The sequence below is a fragment of the Ilyonectria robusta genome, assembly GCF_021365365.1.
Source record: "Ilyonectria robusta strain PMI_751 chromosome Unknown BGZ61scaffold_21, whole genome shotgun sequence".
Taxonomy (NCBI): domain Eukaryota; kingdom Fungi; phylum Ascomycota; class Sordariomycetes; order Hypocreales; family Nectriaceae; genus Ilyonectria; species Ilyonectria robusta.
In genome coordinates this window covers 443,609-461,569 of record NW_025764455.1, presented here as the reverse complement: position 1 = coordinate 461,569, position 17,961 = coordinate 443,609, and the positions used below count along the sequence as shown (strand labels likewise).

The window sequence follows — 17,961 nt, the reverse complement described above, 5'->3', positions numbered from 1 at the left end:
CGTCGTGCGAGTCGTCTACTCTCTTCCCATCATCCTCATCACAGTCTTCAGCTTCATCTTCCCTTTTTTACTTTCTCATCTATTGGCTGATCCTGGTGATCCGGCATTCTTTCACTTCATTTCTTTAAAATCCCTCTTTTAACTCTCCGTGCAGGCACATTTCTTTCCTTCACAATGGCTTTTATTCAGACCTTCCTTGCCCAATTGGCACTTGTTACATTGGCCAGCGCCCATGGAGTGATCCTCAACGCTCAAGGCCTTGACGGTTCCCCTGCCAGTGTTGGATTCCAAGGTAGGAGAACAAACTCCTTCTAGGAAATCATTTGTACTCACAAGTATTAGTTGACCCTGCTATTGCCCGAAACTGCACAACCATCAACCCCTGCCAACAAGACGCTACCATCATCCGCCAAGCCGAGATCGACGCCAACGTCGTCAACCAGTGTGGCCGTACTGAGCTGGCTGGAAACATCGACGTGGGAGAGAATACCGAGAACGCCCTGGCTGCTGGACAGGTCACACAGGTTGAAGCTGGAAGCGAGATCACTGTGACGATCCACCAAGTCAATGCCGACGGTGCTGGACCCTACGCATGTGATCTTGACGAGACCAGCAACACCGGAGTCATCTCACAGGTAAGAATGGCATGCAAAGTTGTTTGAAAAAGGACTCGCTAACATAGTTCCAAGAACCTGACTGTTACAAACAATGTTCCCGGCACAAACGGATTTTCACAGGCCAAGACACAATCATTCAACATCACAGTCAAGATGCCTGACACCTTCACTTGCACTGGAGGTGAGAAATCCCACAAGTCCCGAGGAGAGAACTACCGCTAAAACATGACAGCATCAACTGGCAACGTGTGCACCGTTCGCTGCCGCAACAACGCTCTGGCTGGTCCCTTCGGCGGCTGCTTCGCAGTCCAGCAGGCCGACACTGATGAGAAGACCAATGAGGCTGCATCCATCCGTACCGAACAGTCCCTGAAGGCCGTTCTTGCACAGGTACAAAAGGACCAGGCCGATTTCGACGTCGCTGTGAAGGCGAACCAGAACGCTGGATCCGATGAGGCCGCCCAGAACCTCGCCGCTGTCAACGCGATTCTCAGCAACTCTATTGTTTCCAAGGAATCTCCTCAGGAGACCCCCGAAGTGGTTAATGGTGGAGGCAACGTTGCCGCCACAACTACAGCTGCTGATGCCGCTGCCACTTCGGCTGTCGGGAACGGAAACGGAAACGGCAACGGCAATGGCAACGGCAACGGCAACGGCAACGGTGCCGGCAATGACATCGTCACAAGTGCCATCACCCCCGCGACTCCCGCCGCGACTGACGCTGCCGGAGACGCCACTGGGGATGATACTACCGGGAACAACGGAGGAAATGGAAACAACAACAACGGCAACAACAACGCCAACAACGGTAACAACAACGGCAACAACGCCAACAACGGCGGAAACGGCAGGGGCAATGGATTCGGCCGCTTCAGGAACGGAAACGTTGGACGGGCCGCGAGCAGCGGAATGAGATGGGCCAAGCGGGTGGTGGCTTTGTGAGACTCGCAAGTCAATATTGAAACACGAGATCTCAGTCCAGGGCAACCAAGACTGCCGGTTCTCATCACGGGATGGGGGTGAAGCAAATATGTAACTAGTGTGATAGTAAATTGGATCTACTGTATGAGGTATATTTTCGTGCGTTTTGGGTGTAGCGTAGGGTTCGCTTACCATGCATCGGCCGAGCCGTTATGCTTAACTCACAAACTGCAAGTGAACCTGCAAGCCAGCCGAAGCTACGATGAGCTGTCCGGCGCAGTGGATCTCGTCCTCTGGCGTTGCATGTCTCGTGAACGATTCGTGTGGATCACGTTGAGTTGGAGTAAGCCACCCCCTGCCAGCCCATCTGTGAGAAGAGTCGTGTGGATCCGGCCTAACCCCCTCAGTTCTTCCCCAACATTACTTTTTGGGGCAGGGCCTGAATGCCCTGCTGCTGTTGTGCCACTCTCGTGTCATGCACCTTGCGGTCGATAGTCTTGAACTCGAACACGCCCTCCAATTCATTGCGGATGGCGAGAAGCTGGTCTTGAACTTTGCGAATCTCATCGGGTTTGTTGTCCTGTAAAACGTTGGCTTTGACCAGAAGAAACCACCGCTTCTGCATATCGATGGGTGTCAGAGATTCCCAGGCCGGTAGGCTGGGCGAAGCACTGGCTTGTTGTCCCCTCATCTCCATTGGGACATAGTGATCAAGGGGCTTCAGGAAGTAGTGTCGCACGAGGCAGAACTCGACTTCTTCACGGAAGAATCGGTAGACTTCTTCGATTGTCTCGGTCTTAAATCTGAGATGTGTTAGTTCCTGGACAGTACGGAGTGAGGTCTGATCATACTGATAGAGATTATCTCGCAAAACGGAGGGAAGCTTTTTTTGTTCCCAAAGCTCTACTTTCTTGCGCTGGGTAAGAATGGGCCGACCATGTGGCGGATCTGGGAAGTCGGTCCACCGCAACATGCCTGGCGTCGCATCGAGGTCGGTTGCAATGGCATTGGGGCCCATGTCGCGGTCTTTCAATACCTCGTAGCGTAGTTGCAGCACGAAGGATTGCCGGCTGAGATTTTGGTGTAGGTCTTTCCACAGAAAGCCAACGTCTTTACGGATGGGCTTGTCGATTGAGCTCTGGTTGGAGATGCCGACTGGCCTCGGCGGCCCTTGGAAGTAGAGCACGCGGTGGACGCTCTCCCATGGCGACATGCCGCATAGGCCTCCGAGGACAGCGCAAGCGGCGCCGAAGTCGGTATCCTCGACGAGCGCCGTGAGGAACAGCTCGTACATGGTGGCGGAGGGATTCCGAAAACGCGGAACACGACGGTGTGGACACTCTGCGCAGGTGGACTGTACGTTGCGAGATGGATTATGACTCCTTTTCCTTGCAGATATTCAAGCGTTCACCGGGAACAGGGCCCAGGATACTTCAAAACCGCAAATGTCATTGTTTGATGGGTGAGCAACTCCGATTGAAGCTCTGGTGGAGCTTCACCAATGCAAGCTTTTGGGCACGTGATCTCGCGTCAAGCTGTCCGCGTTAGGAGCCTTGGCGAGCACGCCTCCGACATCGACACTCCTCTCCTCAGCGACGGCATCCAGGTTCATGCCGCCCTTCTCCCGATCCCTGTGCTCACAATGGCTCCTGCCAGTCCAAAAGGCAAACGCAAGGCTGCTGATGCACCCGTCTCCCCTCCGGCCATCAAAAGGAAGATCCAGAGCGCAACTACCAGTAGGCTACCGCGACCCTCCCCGAGATGCCCAAGGGAGTACCACTGACTGACTTGGATCTAGAGAATGCTGTCGCAAACTTCTTTACACCGGCATCGCAGAAGCCCAAGGACCCAACGATATGGTCTGAACGAAGCCCCAATGACGACACTCCAGCAACCCTCCTCGTCGGCCGCTACGAACCGGAGGTGAAAGAAGACAAGACCATCAAAAGGATGAAGATTGCTGCGTTCGACCTCGACTCAACGCTCATTTCCACGGCATCAGGGAAGAAACACGGCAGTGGCGCATCCGACTGGAAGTGGTGGGACAACCGTGTGCCTGGGCGACTACGAGAGATGTACCAAGACGAAGGGTATCGCATAGTCATCCTCTCCAACCAGGGGGGATTGACACTCCACTTCGACGCTAACTACAAGGGCCCGAAAGCAGCGGCCCAGAAGCGTGTGGGTGAGTTCAAGCAGAAGTGCAGCGCCATCCTGAGCAACCTGAACCTGCCTACGACCGTCTATGCCGCCACCGGTCGAGATATCTACAGAAAGCCGAGGACGGGGATGTGGAAGGAACTCTGCGACGACTATGACATTCCGGAGGACGAAGTAGACCTCGAGAACAGCATCTTCGTCGGCGATGCAGGAGGACGAACTGCGACGTTGGGCAAGGGACCAGAGGGTGTTGCGGCTGTGGCAAAGGACTTCAGCTGCTCGGATAGAAACTTTGCACACAACGCAGGGGTCAACTACCAGACTCCCGAAGAGTTTTTCCTGGGAGAGAAATCACGGAGTTTTATCCGAGAATTCGACCTGGCCGACTACCCCTACGCTAAGGGTGGCGACGGAGCGCCCGCATCGGACGGGCCCCGCGCCGTGTTTGAGAAGACAAATGGCCAGGACATTGTCTTATTTTGTGGGCCGCCCGGGGCCGGGAAGAGTACCTTCTATTGGAAATACCTCAAGCCACTTGGGTATGAAAGGATCAACCAGGACACCCTCAAGAGTCGAGACAAGTGCCTCCACACCGCCCGGGAGCACCTTGGAGAAGGAGACTCGATTGCAATTGGTCAGTCCCCACAGCGTTCCTTTTACCCCATCCGAGCGGCTAATTGACGGCGTGTTCCTTACAGACAACACAAACGCCGATCCCAGCACTAGATCTCTCTGGATTGACCTCGCCAAGAAATTCGGCATTCCTATCCGATGCGTGTGGTTCTCAACGCCGCTGCCTCTGTGCGAACATAACGATGCCGTGCGCTCAATGAACTCGTCGATGAACCCAGAGTCAAGGCAGGTGTTGCCAAAGCTGGCCTTCAACGGGTTCGCGTCGCGGTACAAGGCCCCACACACAAAGGAAGGGTTCCAGGACGTTGTGGAGTTCCACTTCGAGTTCCGGGGCAGCAAGGAAGACTATGAAATATGGGGACGATACTGGGTGTGAGGGGAACTGCAGCAACATCGTGCGATTCCTCCCACGGGCGGACCCCGACCAGGTAGACACCATGTAATGTCGTACTAGATATACGTGGCTGATGCCGGGATGTATCGGGCAGCACGAAGGGCCAAACCTTGTTTCGAGCAAACCGGCAGTGGCCAGCGAATTGCGACTGATCAGTGAGTCGAGCCTGGGTTGTGACTGGTCTGGACTGGCCGGCGGCGAGGGCACTTTGTTGCTCTAGCCTCGTCTCGTGGACCGTTTTCGCGGACCATTTCGTGGAGCGTCGGAGAGACCCCGCTACCCCGGCCCCAACAGGCTCGACAGCTAGGGAATCCCCCGTCGATGTGGTATTTCATGGCCCGGGCTTCCTCCACCGCGTGCGCGTATTCATCACATTCACCACCTAGACCGGCTGCAGATGAACCAGGGGCCCCCCGCTTTGTGGGTTATGTCGGGGAACAGAAAAAGAGCCGGGCCGACTCCGTGCTCGCGAACCTATCCCGTCGCCTGCAAAGTGCTGACACTGGGTCACAGCTCAGCGCCATGTGCCTTGTTTATGGGGACCATTCGGACAGGTCTGCGGGGAATGCGGAGGCTGGTGGTGGATTCGAACGGGGTTGTTAGTGCGATAGAAATAACCGTATTTCGTCCTTGACTCGTGACGCGGCACACGGGCACGACGGTGTGACAATTGCCGATGATTGCGCTGCGGTATCTTACGGCGTACTCCGTAGCTAAATGACATTCTTCCGGTTTTTTATGCCCTTTGTTTCGTCGCCCGGAGCCTTGATAAACGGCAGTGGCAGCGACTATCTCGACGTTGCCCGTCGTTGTCGTTGGAAAACTTGGCAGTCGTCTGTTATCTATTCCCGCCTCCAATTGGATTCTCCGCCAAGCTTGCGGCTCAGGGCGTTGCCTCTTGGCAGCGTGGCGATGGATGATGTTGTGGCTTCCGCCCGCCGTGGTGGAGGGGCCGCTAACATTCTCGCTTGCCAGATCCCACCGCTCGGCGGCCGTTTCCCGTATTGGACGTCCCAGCGGGTGAATAATACGGGGGAAAAGAGAAGATGAAATAAAAAAAACAATGACAGACCTGGGAAGAGCAAGCTAGCCGTCTCAGCATGGAGAGACGCGCCGGAGAATAGTCCCAGCCCGCTGGTTCCTCTTATACAGTTCCTCCGCCCAGCGATCCAGACTTCTAGAAGTGCTTCCCGAGTGTCACGGTGGCGCCGGGCCATCAACGCCAATTCCTCGGAGCTGACCACACCACACTTAATCTGGCATCTCAGCCGACGAGATTGCCGTGCGGAGAACGTTGCATCCGTAAACCAGACATTACTCGCGCGCCCGCACCCCGGCGGATCATCTTTCCCCTCACACGACACAGGACACACACACTTGCGGGTGGACCCCGTCCCCGTCCCCGTGTTGAGAGGGGGGGGGGGGAAGAATCCTGGTCCCAATTTGCATTTGCTGGCGCTATTACGCGGTGCCCCAACTCGTCGAATCCTACCCCACGAAATTCCCCAAGCATTGTTGGATTGTGGAGGGCGAGCCAAGCGGGAATGGGGAAGCTCACGAACAGCCCATGCGCCGTCGCCGCCGCCTCCTCGCTCCTCCACGGGGATTCTCCGTCAAACGAGCAAAAGATCAGCTCCGAGCCAGAACGCGGAAATGTCTCGGCCTCGGTTTTCGTAAGACCGAGCCGTTAGATCCTGTCTGTACGTACTAAACGGACCTACATGGGTAGATCGGGCGTTGGGATAAATACCAGCTCCAACGTCCTCGTCTTTGCTCTCTTACCACCCTCCCCTCTCTCATACCCTCCCCCCCTCCTCCTCCCCGTATCAATTCTACCCTTCAGAGTCTGTTCAAAATGGCCGGAGGAGTTAAGAAGCCCGTCAACATCTTTAGGTTGAAAGACCTTGATGAGCCCGCAGGCGCCTTCAACTGGCGACTGTGGTTTGCCGTCATCTCCTTCTCTCTACTTGGTGCCGCCCGAGGTATCGACGAGGGTCTTATTTCCGGCGCCTTCAACTCGGTCGACTTCAAGAGAACCATCAACTATGACTCCTACACCACCGTCGAGCAGGCCAACATCAAGGCCAATGTCTCCGCCATGGTCCAAATCGGATCCGTTGGTGGCGCTCTGATGTAAGACCGCCAACCACCCTTGCACTGCAAAGTCGCACATGGCTAACACACTCGACAGTGCTTTCGTTATTTGCGACAAAATCGGCCGTATCTGGGCTACCCGCTTCCTTTGCGTGCTCTGGGCCGCTGGTATTGCCATCTTCATGGCTGGTGGTGTTAACGGCAGCCTGGCCGCAATCTACGCTGGACGTTTCATTGCCGGTCTCGGTGTGGGACAAACTCCCGTCGTCGGGTATGTTGCGGAAGCACATCTGAGTACTCGCAAATCTAACTCTTCGCAGTCCTATTTATATCGCTGAGGTGGCTCCCGCCTCTATTCGAGGTCTCTGCACATGTTTCTTCACTGGTGCCGTCTACATCGGCATCGTGCTGGCATACTTCACCAACTATGGCTGCGCCGTCCACATGTCCGAGCACACCCACAACCGATGGCTGGTCCCCACCAGCCTGCACATCATGATGTCCGGAATCATCCTGATCCTCATGTTCTTCCAGTCCGAGTCCCCTCGTTTCCTCGTGAAGCAGGGCAAGCCCGACGAGGCTGCCATGGTCATGGCCCGCATCCGTCAGCAGCCCGTTGACGGCGAGTACATCATCGGAGAGATCGCCACTATCCAGAACGCCCTCGACCACGAGCTCGAGGCCACCAAGGGTGTCGGTGCCCTCGGCAAGATCAAGGAGATGTTCCTCGTCCCCAGCAACCTGTACCGCCTCTACCTCACCAGCATGGTGCAGTTCCTCTCTCAGTGGTCCGGAGCCGGCTCTATTACCCTCTACGCCCCTGATCTTTTCAGCCTTCTTGGTATTACTGGCACCAACGAGACGCTTCTTGTCACTGCCGTCTTTGGTATTGTCAAGCTCTGCGCTGCCCTGATCTGCGCCCTCTTCCTTGTCGATGTCATTGGCCGAAAGCGAGCTCTTCTCACCGGCATCACCCTCCAGACCATTGCCATGCTCTACGTCGCTTCCTTCCTCACCAGTGTTCCTAAGATGGGCGTTGTTGATGACTTTGTCCTCCCCGAGTCCGACAAGGGCCCCAGCCGAGGTGCCATTGCCATGATCTACATCTCTGGATTCGGTTGGGCTCTGGGCTGGAACTCCATGCAGTACCTCCTCACTGCCGAGCTGTTCCCTCTCCGAATTCGTGCCCTGGCCACCTCGTGGGCCATGACTCTGCACTTCGCCAACCAGTACGGTAACTCCCGCGCTGTTCCCAACATGCTTCTCCCCACCGGCCATGGTGGTATCTCTCCCAAGGGTACCTTCTGGTGCTTCGCCGCCGTCACCTTCATTGGTGGTCTTTGGGTCTTGATCTCGGTTCCTGAGACAAGTGGTCGCAGCCTGGAGAGCATGGATCACCTGTTCGACCTGCCCTGGTACAAGATTGGTCTTTACGGCAACCAGGATGCCGAGCAGAAGGACATCGCTAAGGATGAGAAGCAACGCATTGCTGAGGAGGACCACGGCATGGGCGTCGAGATTGAGGATAAGCGAAGACAGGGGGCTTAGGAAGCGAGTACACTCGCTCCAGCATTATGATTATCGACGGTACAAAATGAGATATTTACGTCATTGTGCTCTTTGAGAGAGGCATTAGGTAGCATCCTAGTCGCTAGTTTTGCGATAGGAAAATACAAACAGACTCAAGTGGTCAAACCATTGGTCCATGAGCCCTGAAGCTCATAAACAATTGCATCCAAACCATGCTTGTGAACCATGCATCATTTCCCCCAGGGATTCAGCCACGTCGTACCCGCTCTCATGAGAGTGTCATATTCATCATCGTGCAATTAACAAGATACTCATGATACACGACTCTTCGTTTGGACTCAGCTTAAAATTATGACAAGGCGAGAGGTGCCTCACTATAATATCGCGGACCTAGTTCGATTACAATACTTTATTTCTCTATATGCGAATAGTAATAATGTTATGGGGCTATGGGGACTACCTTACATGGAAGAGCAGAAAAAGGCAAACCACGCCCGTTCCACGGGTTTATTCCCGACGGTAACCTACTCCACAGTCTTGCTATTATACCCACTCGGGTAATCAAACAGCTCCTTCCCAATTCTTGGAGTCCAGAGGATTCCTAGTGCTTGTTAGGCTCGGTTGAGTTGACTCCAAGATTGTCACCAGGAGCCCAGACTGGCGACGTAGGATTCAGAACAAACTCCTTAGGCGAGGTATCATCGCCACGGGATTCTGCATTAGGTGGAGTCTTGTTTGGTCCACTGTCTCGCGTCGGGCTTCGACTCGGATCAAACGACACGGAGTGAGAGAGTTGTGGCATGTAGTTCGCGGTAGGCGTGAGCTCGTGCGAACTGACGGGAAGACCGGGCAAAGTGTTAACTGGACGATGACCGAGCTGAGGACCAGTGAGCATCTGCGAGCCCACGGGAGGACCAGGCAAAGCAGGACCCGGATGGTGACCAAGCGGAGGACTAGTGAGCATACGAGAGCCCTCAGGAAGCCTAGGTACAGTGGGTCCTTGATTATGACCAAGTGTAGGAACAGGGGCCATATGCGGACCCGCGGGAGGACCAAGTAGAGCCGGGCCTGGGTGATGGCCGAGAGGAGGACCGATGGGCACCTGCGAACCCAGGGGAGGACGAGGGAAATCGGGACCTGGATGGTGATGGAACGGAGGACCAGGTGGAGCGGGACCTGGGTGATGACCGAGAGGCGGACCGGCGGGCATATACGAACCCACGGGAGGACCGGGCAAAGGGGGACCTGGATGATGACCGAGGGGAGGACCAGTGAGTATAGGCGAACCCATGGCAAGACCAGGTGGTGCGGGACCTGGGTGATGACCGAACGGGGGACCGGGGGGCATTTGGGAACCCAGGGGAGGACGAGGGAAATCGGGACCTGGATGATCTCCGAGCATAGGACCAGGAACAGGGGGTGGCGATGGCCCGAAAACCTGGATCAACCTATGCGGAGGATTAGGGTCGACAGACAGTGGAGCATACCTACTCGGAATCATGCCCAACGGAAGGTTGTACAGTCTGGCTTGACCTCTGTCATTCTCTTCGAATCCAGGGGGTGTTGGCGGAAATACCTGTCCCATATTATTAACCCATGACCCCTCAGGTAGGGGAGAATCCACCTGAGGGAGAGGGAGTTGGGTGGCTTGGTGAAGGAGCTGGACAGCTGGGTTAGGGAGAGGGACAGTTGGGTGAGGGAGCTGGATAGCTGGGTGATCAAGCTGTGTGTGAAAAGGCTGGATAGCTGGGCGAGGGACCTGAATAGCTGGGTGGGGGATCTGGATAGCTGCACGAAACCTTCTCGGAGTTTCCCTTATCTGGCCTTGACCTTGGGCGGTTCCAACCGGCGGGTATGTTGTTCGGGTACCAGAGAACTCATCGCTTCGGTCTGATGTTGCAGACAGACCCGCAATGCTCCGGTGAGACTTGGTCGAATTGGAAGAAGGAGACTGAGGCGAAGGGTCACGCTCAGTCGAGGTGTCATCAGCATTCCAAGTTTGGCCCAGGCGTGATGGGTTGGCAGGGGTATACGCTTGGAAACTCGGCCTGCGTAGAGGCTCATCCGGCGACAGGGAATCCTTTGCCGTAGCCATGGCGATGATCGATAAGCGGTTGAGACTCGTGATGCTTCGTTGATGTACCGGTGGGTGTGTTGGTGAAAGTCTCCTTTTGGTTGTAGGAGGAGTTGGAAGAAGAGAATGAAGATGGATGGCTGGGGGTAAGGCGAATATTTTATGGTCCAAATGAACACAGGCCGAGCAACTCAATCACGGGAGACATCTCTGATCTCTGATCCGTGTTTTACACCATTCACTGTTCACTTTAAATAAAATAACATGACTAGGTAACCACTTCCATTGCGGAGTTCGTATGCCAAGAGCGACAAACCTCGAGCAATGCAACGAGGAACAAAAGCCACAACCACGGAACAACCCTTTCAAGATACGCCTGTTCCTTGAACAAAGACTACTATCATTGAGGTGGCATAGTGGCTCACTTCGGGATGACGTTCAAAGAACACGCGGCTTGATAGACGGACAGTGCGAATTAACAATGCAGCTTCAAACAATAACCCTAGAGAATGGATACGTGCTCAGGCTGCCGCCACTATGATCTCCCTAGGACTAGGAGCTGAAAAGCGGGTGAATATCATTAACCAAGCAATCTTAGAGTAAGAAGTTCATGAAATACAGCCAGGTTTAGTTTCTATTTACGTCACATAGACTGTCAGAATCGATCTAATTAATAAAAACGAATAATACGAAGCATCGTTGGCCAAGATAGTGCGATGAACCCATTTGACTAGACACCAGCTGGCTAGGCAACCGTGAATGTGGTAGTAACTCTGGTCAATGTTCGAAGGGTAAGGATTTTGTCTGCTACGAATTCAACCAAGTCCGTGTCCTTGTCTTACCTCACTCAGCGTGCCTCAAGGGACATATAATTAACCTTTGTTGTGTTTGTTCATGCTCGAATTGGTGTAGTGGTAACACGGCTATTGACACACATGCCCGCTCTTGGGCGGCATGTGCCCCACTGGGGGCAGCTGTCTCAGGTTCGATTCCTGGATTCGGGGTCTTTTATTTTGTTCAACTGTCGTTTTGTCTCTCTGTCTGTCTCTCTGTTTTTACATTGTAGCTGTCGTATGGAGTAGAAACTCGGAAGATTGGGAGACGTTGCTTAGCGTGAGTGAGAGAACCGACCTAGTCCATATTTGGTATGGCCCCTTGGCCTTGACGTTATCTGGGAATTTGTCTAGGATTTCCCGGCGTATTTTTGGGCTTGCCAAGTTTTAAAAGTGGGCAGTCCTCCTCCCACGTTACAATTTATCGAGTTTGCTACGGTAATTACGCCCAGTAGGACTCCCACACAAGCAAGCTTAACCCAAGTTCAGTTAATACAAGGCTACAAGAAAAAAGAAATACATCAAGATTTTACCCGAGTTGATATTCACCGCCCGCGTCCTGGAACAACAGACCATGTCTCGGAAGTGAAAACCAAATCCTCGTCCTGTCGCATCCTCTCTGGGTTCACATAAATTCGCAAGTCAACATTCGACTTGTTTATATTGAATACCCGCGCAATCAGGTATATGGTTGGGGAACCCAATGGTGAGGCAGACGCGTTGACGTAGTCTTGCATCTGCAGTCGAAAATGCGTCAGTCTCTTGAACCCGTTTTCGGCCGCACAAACTTACCCTCCGGTATTGCGCTTTACTGATGTAAAATGGCGTACTGGCTTTCCCTACGGTGCATTTAACCTCGATGAAATACCGAGGCGTTTTCTTCAGCCAATCTTCACGTTGAAGGTGTCCTTTTTCTACCAGGAGCTCGGTAAGAATCCTGTCCTTGTCGTGATACACGATATCTGAGGTTTCTCTCCCGTTCCAAGGTAGCATGTCTGAGTACTTCGCGTGAACTGTGACGAATTTTCGGATTTGGCTTTGCCAGTTCTCTCTACCAAATCCTGGCAAGGGTGGAGAGAGTCCTGAGAGGAGCTCAAAAACCTGCATGACCTGTTAGATTAACTTGCCTACTAAGAATCAGGGTAACCAAACTAACAAGAAGCTCACCCAGAGCTCCAACTTTAAGATCTCGCTCTTGGTTGGATCTTGACATAAATCTGCGAGACGACTCAACGTCCTCAGGAGCGATAGACAGGCCACTAAACAGGCCTGAAATATCTGCGGTATCCTTGGCAGGAAATCTCACCCTCCTTGAAGCAGATATTACCTCTTCAATTAGCCTCAAGTATTCGGGGTCATTGCCATCAACTGGCTCCCCATTTTTGGCTTCTGGGAAGAGCGAGGAAGCGCTTGACTGAGCGTCGGGAGAAGGACCTAATATGAACAGAGGCTGGTTCGGCGTCTGAGACGTCGATCCGCTTGATGCGTTTGTCGCCAAGCTGGGTGTCGCCTTGGTAGAAATATGAAAGCCTCGATCCCTGACTGGGAGGTCTCTTGCCCGAAGATCTTCGTTATTTCTATCCTTGATGTCGATTTCTGAATCATCCGGAACTTCGCTGTCAACAATTCCCTCAGCCTCTAAGATCTGCTCCACATTGACCATCGGCGCATTCAACACCGATGTAACGACATGAGCTGCTCTAGAGCCTGCATTCTTTGTAATAAGAGTGCTTGGATCTGTCATCATCCACTCCAACAAGCGTCGAGGGAGAGTTGAGAAGTAGCAGAATCCTTGGGCGCTTGGATCGTGGGGAACATACACCTTCAACTCGCCGGCATTTTCTCGCAAATGTAACTCACTCTTCTCCTGGGAATGAACTATATCATGACCATCTTGAGAAAGGTGAAGTTCGGAGGATATTCCACTTGTCTCGAAGACTTCAGTTCGGCGGAGGACCTTGTACAAGTCCAGACCGTTGTCGGAAATACGGGGGCTGTCGAAATGAACTGCGATCCTATCAAAGACATCAGTAGCCGAAAATAAGCGGTCGCCTTCCTTACCTAAACAAGGAGTGAGCCTTCGGACCAATATCTCTATCTGGATACTGTAGGCGATGCATTTGGTCGTCTGCTACTGTCGAAATCTCCCTCACCATGGTGGAAAGATATCTCGACTCGGCCCCAATCCACTCAAAAAATGGCGCAAGCCTGCGAACTTCATCTAGCGTGAAATCCAGTAACTTGACTCGCGTTTCAAATATCTCTTTCAACGCCTTGCGGTTCGCGATGGCGAAATCTTCCACCATTGCTTGCAGCTTCACGAATCCATTGGGATACCTAACAGGAAGAATCTTTCGATGCACCATTTCATGCGAACCGGGGAAACCCCCTTCCGAGTCCAGAAGTGAATTGAATGCCCAGATGGTTTCCTTGACATTGAAGACTGATGGGCCAGGCTCTTGAGAACCCATATACTTGAGCTCCTCAAATGCCATCTGAATAGTTAGCTCTTGGACTCCCAGAAAGTCCAGGAAGAATTCTCCGAGGTCGGGGTAGAGATCATTAAGTGCGACTCTCCCCTTTATCTGAGTAGAACTCGACCACAGGCATTGTGAAATGGTGTACCAGCCACTGATTTGGCCAAAACTGGCATAGATCAATGGTTCAGTTGCGAAACTACCTCTGCAGTACTGGTTAGATATAACCTGAAGCAAGGATATTGATTGGTACCTCAAACTCTCCGCGTCAGTTGCTGACAGCTCGCCACATGCGGTCGCGAGGGAGCTATATAGCTTGTTGACCCAGTCGAAGTCTTCGCTTCCACCTGTCTTCAGGAACCGGATTTCATTCAGATACGTTTTCCAGGTGCAATCTTGAATCTGGAGGGTCACTTCGAAAAACTGCTTCAAAATGTCCAGATCCGCTTGGGAGCGTCCAAATTGGGTTCGGTACAAGTGTTCTAGCGGGTATGCGGTCTGCATATTCTCACCGGCATGCCATAGACACTTATCCAGTGACGCCCAGGCTGCGGATCTTGACTTGGTCCCTGGCGCAAAAACAAGACATCCATTGACAAATGCGTCCCTAGTCGTGTGAATATTTGATAGAACGGCGGTTTCGCGTGGGAATAAACACGAACCTAACTTTTGCCGAGGCATTTTCAAAACTTTCAGACTCTCGGCAGCGAGAATGTATTGTTTCGTAAAGATCCAGGATTCTAGAACTCCGGACAACATCTGCAGCCGTAGTATTGAAACCCCAGATGTCTTGAAGGATGGTGATGTAGAACTCGAGATCATCTTGATGACCTACGCCAAGGTGATCGACCAAAAAGGCCCACTTGGGCCGATAGCCCATGGTGATGGGTTCGCCGAGATCCACAAACATGTACTCATCGCCTTCAGCATAGCGAGCATGCTTGCTCTCAAGCTCTGGCAAGGGCAAATATGTGGCTTGTAGACATTCACCAAACCCATAGTCGTTGTTTCCTTTGCAGGAGACTTCCAAGTCACGAAACAATGAGATTATCTCGCTCGTGATACTCTCTTCTTCGAGGGGCCAGTATTGCTGCAAAGCCCCAAGGAGCTTCTCTGGGTGGTGTGTTTCGATGTACCGGAACTCTGCAGAGATATCGAGTTCACCGTCTTTGTCGACTTGGGTAAGCGGAAGTTTGCGGCGGACAGACATTCGAGACTCCAACCAATCCGCCCAAGACAAATCAAGCCCCTCAGGTGTCTGTGGCTCAGCTTCCAAATATCTCTCATGGAGGAATGCTGTTTTAAAGCCCTCCCCTGACTTGCTGGTTCCTTTCAGGAGCTCAAGTGGACCGTATTTATCTGCTGATGGGAGGTAGATAACCCGATAATATGGCGACATGAATTGCATCCTCTGGTCAAAGAGACCGAACCTTTTGGGCAAATCTCGTTCGAATTCTCCTACCAAAGATTCCGACAGATAGAGATACCTCAGAAAGCCAATTGAAGCGGACAAAGCCTCGTGGTTTCGCGCCATGTGATCGCATCTGTTGACAATTGTAGAACGAACCTCCTGGGTGGATATTGAACGACAACCGAGTTCATTGAGAAGCTTACGCCGATCCGGGTTGTTTGCTGCTGCTTCACTCACCAAGTTGTAACCAAGGCCATCGGGTATCGCAACACCGCCGCTGCAAGTTGAGTAGAAGTTCTGATGGCTACTCCCTGGCGCAACCCAATTGCCGTTAGTCAATGGGATGAGTTTCACAGTTTTCAATACCTCCTTGGAACTTATGGGGAACGCAGCCCGTACAGCTAGCAACACCTGCGCTGCCCGCGAATGCCAATCTTCGTCAGTTGCATCGTTTCTCATGCGAGAGGGGCCACCAATGGATCGTAGATCGAGCAGGACAAGATGCAAAATTTGCTTGCTGTCCAAATTTTCCAACCCATATTGATACAATTGTGCCACATCCGCAGGCTCATACTTTTTGGAGAGGTAGTATTCTTTTTTCGCGTCTCGGAACAGAGGTTCTCCATGCTGGTCGAGGTGTGTTGGTAACAGGCATCGCAACCGCTGGAGAGATTCCAGTGCTTCTTTCTCCCAAGTGCGGAAGATCTTCATCGGCTTGATTCGCCCACGGATTCTTTCAAGCAGACCTCCCCAGTAGTCGTCCCACGGATATGAGTTGGCCTGAGGAAGCCATCTCATCCACTGGAACTGGAGAGTGGGATGTTGGCAAAATTGCTCCACAGCTTTGATAAAGCAGTCGGCAATACCGTCTAGGAGTGCTTGGTTTCGAAGAGAAGTCGTGACAAGTCCTTGGCGACTAGCTTCTGTTACGAAATCTGTATGAATGAGGAACTGGGAGCGGAGGTTTGCGAGTTAGCTAATATTGTCTGGTGTTGAATACGAGTGAGTTGGCGCAACTTACCTTGAACCCCATGGGTCGCATGGGTAGAAATGCGAAGACATCTTGATCCTGGACGATCGGCTCATATGCATCCGTCAACGGGAAAGCAAGAACAATCTCGGGTGCAGCATCGGTTCGCCAAACTTCATCGGAGTACGTCCTGTTCTCGCTTTTTGGCACGTTGTGGGCGATATGCCTTGTGACATGATACCTTTTGAAAGTTTCCCCAGCTAAAGTCGTTTTACGGATAGTTGTGGGGTCGTTTCCATGGAGCGAATACGTTGTTGTGTCTGTGTCGGTGACATCCTCGTTGTGAAACGAAACTTGTACCTTGCGAAGTTTCCTAAGGAATAGCAAAATGGTGTCTTGAAGATCTCGGAACTGGAGTTTTATCGTCTCAAGTTGTCTTGCATTTGTACCCGCGTCACCGCTGTCGTGAAGAAAGAGGGTGATCCGGGTCAAACAGTCCCCCAAAGTTTCCTCGGTCTCTTCCCAAATAGGCGTCACCATTCCGAGACCAGAGTCGCCCTTTCGGTGAGTGAATGAGAAAGAGAATCCATTGGACTGGATATGCACCTTCCAGGCAGCCATGAAAACTGACTTGAAGCCAATTCCTTTCTCGCCGATGTAGCCTTGCGCAGCAATCTTGGAGCTCTTGCCGATATCACAGATCGCTCGAAGGTTCTCAGGCGTGAAGCCATTTTCGTTGCACTCAATGCACAGCTTATCGGATCGGATGTCGAATGAGACGAACGGGTCTTGACCTTTAGCAATAATCGTACTGTAATCGTTGTCATCTGCGTTCTGAAGCAACTCGAAGATAAATCTCGCGTTGCTGGTGTACAGGTTTCTAGCCAATCTAGGGCAGATGGATTAGTTCGACTCAATGCAGTCGTCAAGGGACAGAGTATCCCGAGCCAGCATGTACGTACGTCAAAACACCAGAGCCGATCATCTCATCTTTGCGGAGTAACGCTTCCTCAACTGTTCGCCTAAGCTCGGGGTCGATTTCGCCAATCTTGGACAGTTTGTCTTCTCCAAGATGCCCCCGCTCCCGGGAAATCTCCCTCACCAGCTCACGCTTCGAGAGCTGGGATGATGCCATAGAGGAGAATACCTGTGAGTTCACTGGTACTTAATGGGCGTCCAGCTTCCTCTTAGCCTGTTGTTGTTTTGACAATGCGAAAATGGTGATGCGCCAATACAGAGACGCGAAAAAGAGCGCGACCGACCATAGGTCAGATCATGCGCGAATCTCAGCCTCACCAATGGTCCCGTGATCATAACGCCCCCGAAACACGCTTATTAGCGACTGGATGCAGGGGCGTTGACTCCCATGGATTATGCATTGCTTTACCGCCGATTTGGCCAGCGAGGAATTTAAGCCTGTGTCTGCTGGGGATTTAGGACAAGGTAGTAAAGTAATTGATTAACCTGGTGATATTTGCATTAGAGACGGTGTAATAGACGGCTCCTTCAGCGGCTGTGCCCTATTGATTAGTGCTTATCAACTGAGAATTGGGCTATGGGAATTATGTGGGAGACCGACCGAGAACCAGGGATTCAAAGCCGCTGTCTTATTTTGTTCAAGTTACAGAGTGGGGATATCTCTTGGCAAACACACTGTTCAGCTTTCGGCCAGCTACGACAATCCATGCATTGACCGACATGGCGTGGTTACTGGTGTCACGATGCTGGAGTCCCAGGGCTTCAGAACCAATTCACACAAGGCTGAGAAACACAGTCACGTAAGCTAACATGCAAGTGGTGAAAAGACTGCAAACGCGGTCAATATTTTTGAGATGCGCCGATCGAAT

The 17,961-nt window shown here is 52.5% G+C and overlaps 7 protein-coding genes and 1 non-coding gene across 8 annotated transcripts; 4 read left to right on the top strand and 4 right to left on the bottom strand.

The window, feature by feature from the left end:
• Positions 1-174: 174 nt before the first annotated feature.
• On the top strand, positions 175-1,559 carry BGZ61DRAFT_497258 (uncharacterized protein; the record flags this gene model as incomplete). The annotated part of the gene is made up of 4 exons (XM_046251125.1): positions 175-292; positions 343-635; positions 690-798; positions 850-1,559. The coding sequence occupies 4 exons, from the start codon at positions 175-177 to the stop codon at positions 1,557-1,559; spliced, it is 1,230 nt and encodes a 409-aa protein (XP_046099651.1).
• A 382-nt stretch (positions 1,560-1,941) lies between these two features.
• On the bottom strand, positions 1,942-2,832 carry BGZ61DRAFT_361989 (mediator complex, subunit Med18; the record flags this gene model as incomplete). The annotated part of the gene is made up of 2 exons (XM_046241321.1): positions 1,942-2,341; positions 2,390-2,832. The coding sequence occupies 2 exons, from the start codon at positions 2,830-2,832 to the stop codon at positions 1,942-1,944; spliced, it is 843 nt and encodes a 280-aa protein (XP_046099650.1).
• Positions 2,833-3,180: 348 nt separating this feature from the next.
• Positions 3,181-4,707, top strand: BGZ61DRAFT_362071 (DNA kinase/phosphatase Pnk1; the record flags this gene model as incomplete). Its single annotated transcript, XM_046241333.1, has 3 exons — positions 3,181-3,274; positions 3,337-4,332; positions 4,397-4,707. 3 exons carry the CDS (start codon positions 3,181-3,183, stop codon positions 4,705-4,707), a joined length of 1,401 nt encoding a protein of 466 aa, XP_046099649.1.
• An 85-nt stretch (positions 4,708-4,792) lies between these two features.
• BGZ61DRAFT_103174 (uncharacterized protein) lies at positions 4,793-5,146 on the bottom strand. The gene has a single exon (XM_046236844.1). The coding sequence runs from the start codon at positions 5,058-5,060 to the stop codon at positions 4,878-4,880; it is 183 nt and encodes a 60-aa protein (XP_046099648.1). The 5' UTR covers positions 5,061-5,146; the 3' UTR covers positions 4,793-4,877.
• A 1,369-nt stretch (positions 5,147-6,515) lies between these two features.
• Positions 6,516-8,523, top strand: BGZ61DRAFT_427733 (general substrate transporter). Its single transcript, XM_046243714.1, has 3 exons — positions 6,516-6,858; positions 6,917-7,090; positions 7,140-8,523. Exons 1-3 carry the CDS (start codon positions 6,581-6,583, stop codon positions 8,365-8,367), a joined length of 1,680 nt encoding a protein of 559 aa, XP_046099647.1. The 5' UTR covers positions 6,516-6,580; the 3' UTR covers positions 8,368-8,523.
• A 427-nt stretch (positions 8,524-8,950) lies between these two features.
• On the bottom strand, positions 8,951-10,444 carry BGZ61DRAFT_482340 (uncharacterized protein; the record flags this gene model as incomplete). Its single annotated transcript, XM_046249386.1, has 1 exon — positions 8,951-10,444. The coding sequence occupies one exon, from the start codon at positions 10,442-10,444 to the stop codon at positions 8,951-8,953; it is 1,494 nt and encodes a 497-aa protein (XP_046099646.1).
• An 876-nt stretch (positions 10,445-11,320) lies between these two features.
• On the top strand, positions 11,321-11,427 carry BGZ61DRAFT_t176. The gene has a single exon. It is a non-coding gene; the product is annotated as a tRNA-OTHER (tRNA).
• On the bottom strand, positions 11,336-17,356 carry BGZ61DRAFT_397903 (uncharacterized protein). The gene is made up of 8 exons (XM_046242982.1): positions 17,077-17,356; positions 16,166-17,003; positions 14,396-16,095; positions 13,987-14,340; positions 13,318-13,938; positions 12,413-13,271; positions 12,049-12,357; positions 11,336-11,993 (listed from the first exon to the last, which is right to left on the bottom strand). The coding sequence occupies exons 1-8, from the start codon at positions 17,247-17,249 to the stop codon at positions 11,802-11,804; spliced, it is 5,046 nt and encodes a 1,681-aa protein (XP_046099645.1). The 5' UTR covers positions 17,250-17,356; the 3' UTR covers positions 11,336-11,801.
• Between the last annotated feature and the right edge of the window lie 605 nt (positions 17,357-17,961).

Excerpts from the sequence above, each read along its gene's own strand:
- BGZ61DRAFT_103174 (XM_046236844.1), bottom strand. The coding sequence starts at position 5,060 with ATGAAATACCACATCGACGGGGGATTCCCTAGCTGTCGAGCCTGTTGG.
- BGZ61DRAFT_427733 (XM_046243714.1), top strand. The coding sequence starts at position 6,581 with ATGGCCGGAGGAGTTAAGAAGCCCGTCAACATCTTTAGGTTGAAAGAC. Across the intron at positions 6,859-6,916 it reads TCCGTTGGTGGCGCTCTGAT|TGCTTTCGTTATTTGCGACA; the intron begins GTAAGACCGCCA and ends CACACTCGACAG. Across the intron at positions 7,091-7,139 it reads GGACAAACTCCCGTCGTCGG|TCCTATTTATATCGCTGAGG; the intron begins GTATGTTGCGGA and ends AACTCTTCGCAG.
- BGZ61DRAFT_397903 (XM_046242982.1), bottom strand. The coding sequence starts at position 17,249 with ATGGCATCATCCCAGCTCTCGAAGCGTGAGCTGGTGAGGGAGATTTCC. Across the intron at positions 16,096-16,165 it reads TGCGACCCATGGGGTTCAAG|TTCCTCATTCATACAGATTT; the intron begins GTAAGTTGCGCC and ends CTCCGCTCCCAG. Across the intron at positions 13,939-13,986 it reads ACTGACGCGGAGAGTTTGAG|AGGTAGTTTCGCAACTGAAC; the intron begins GTACCAATCAAT and ends CCAGTACTGCAG.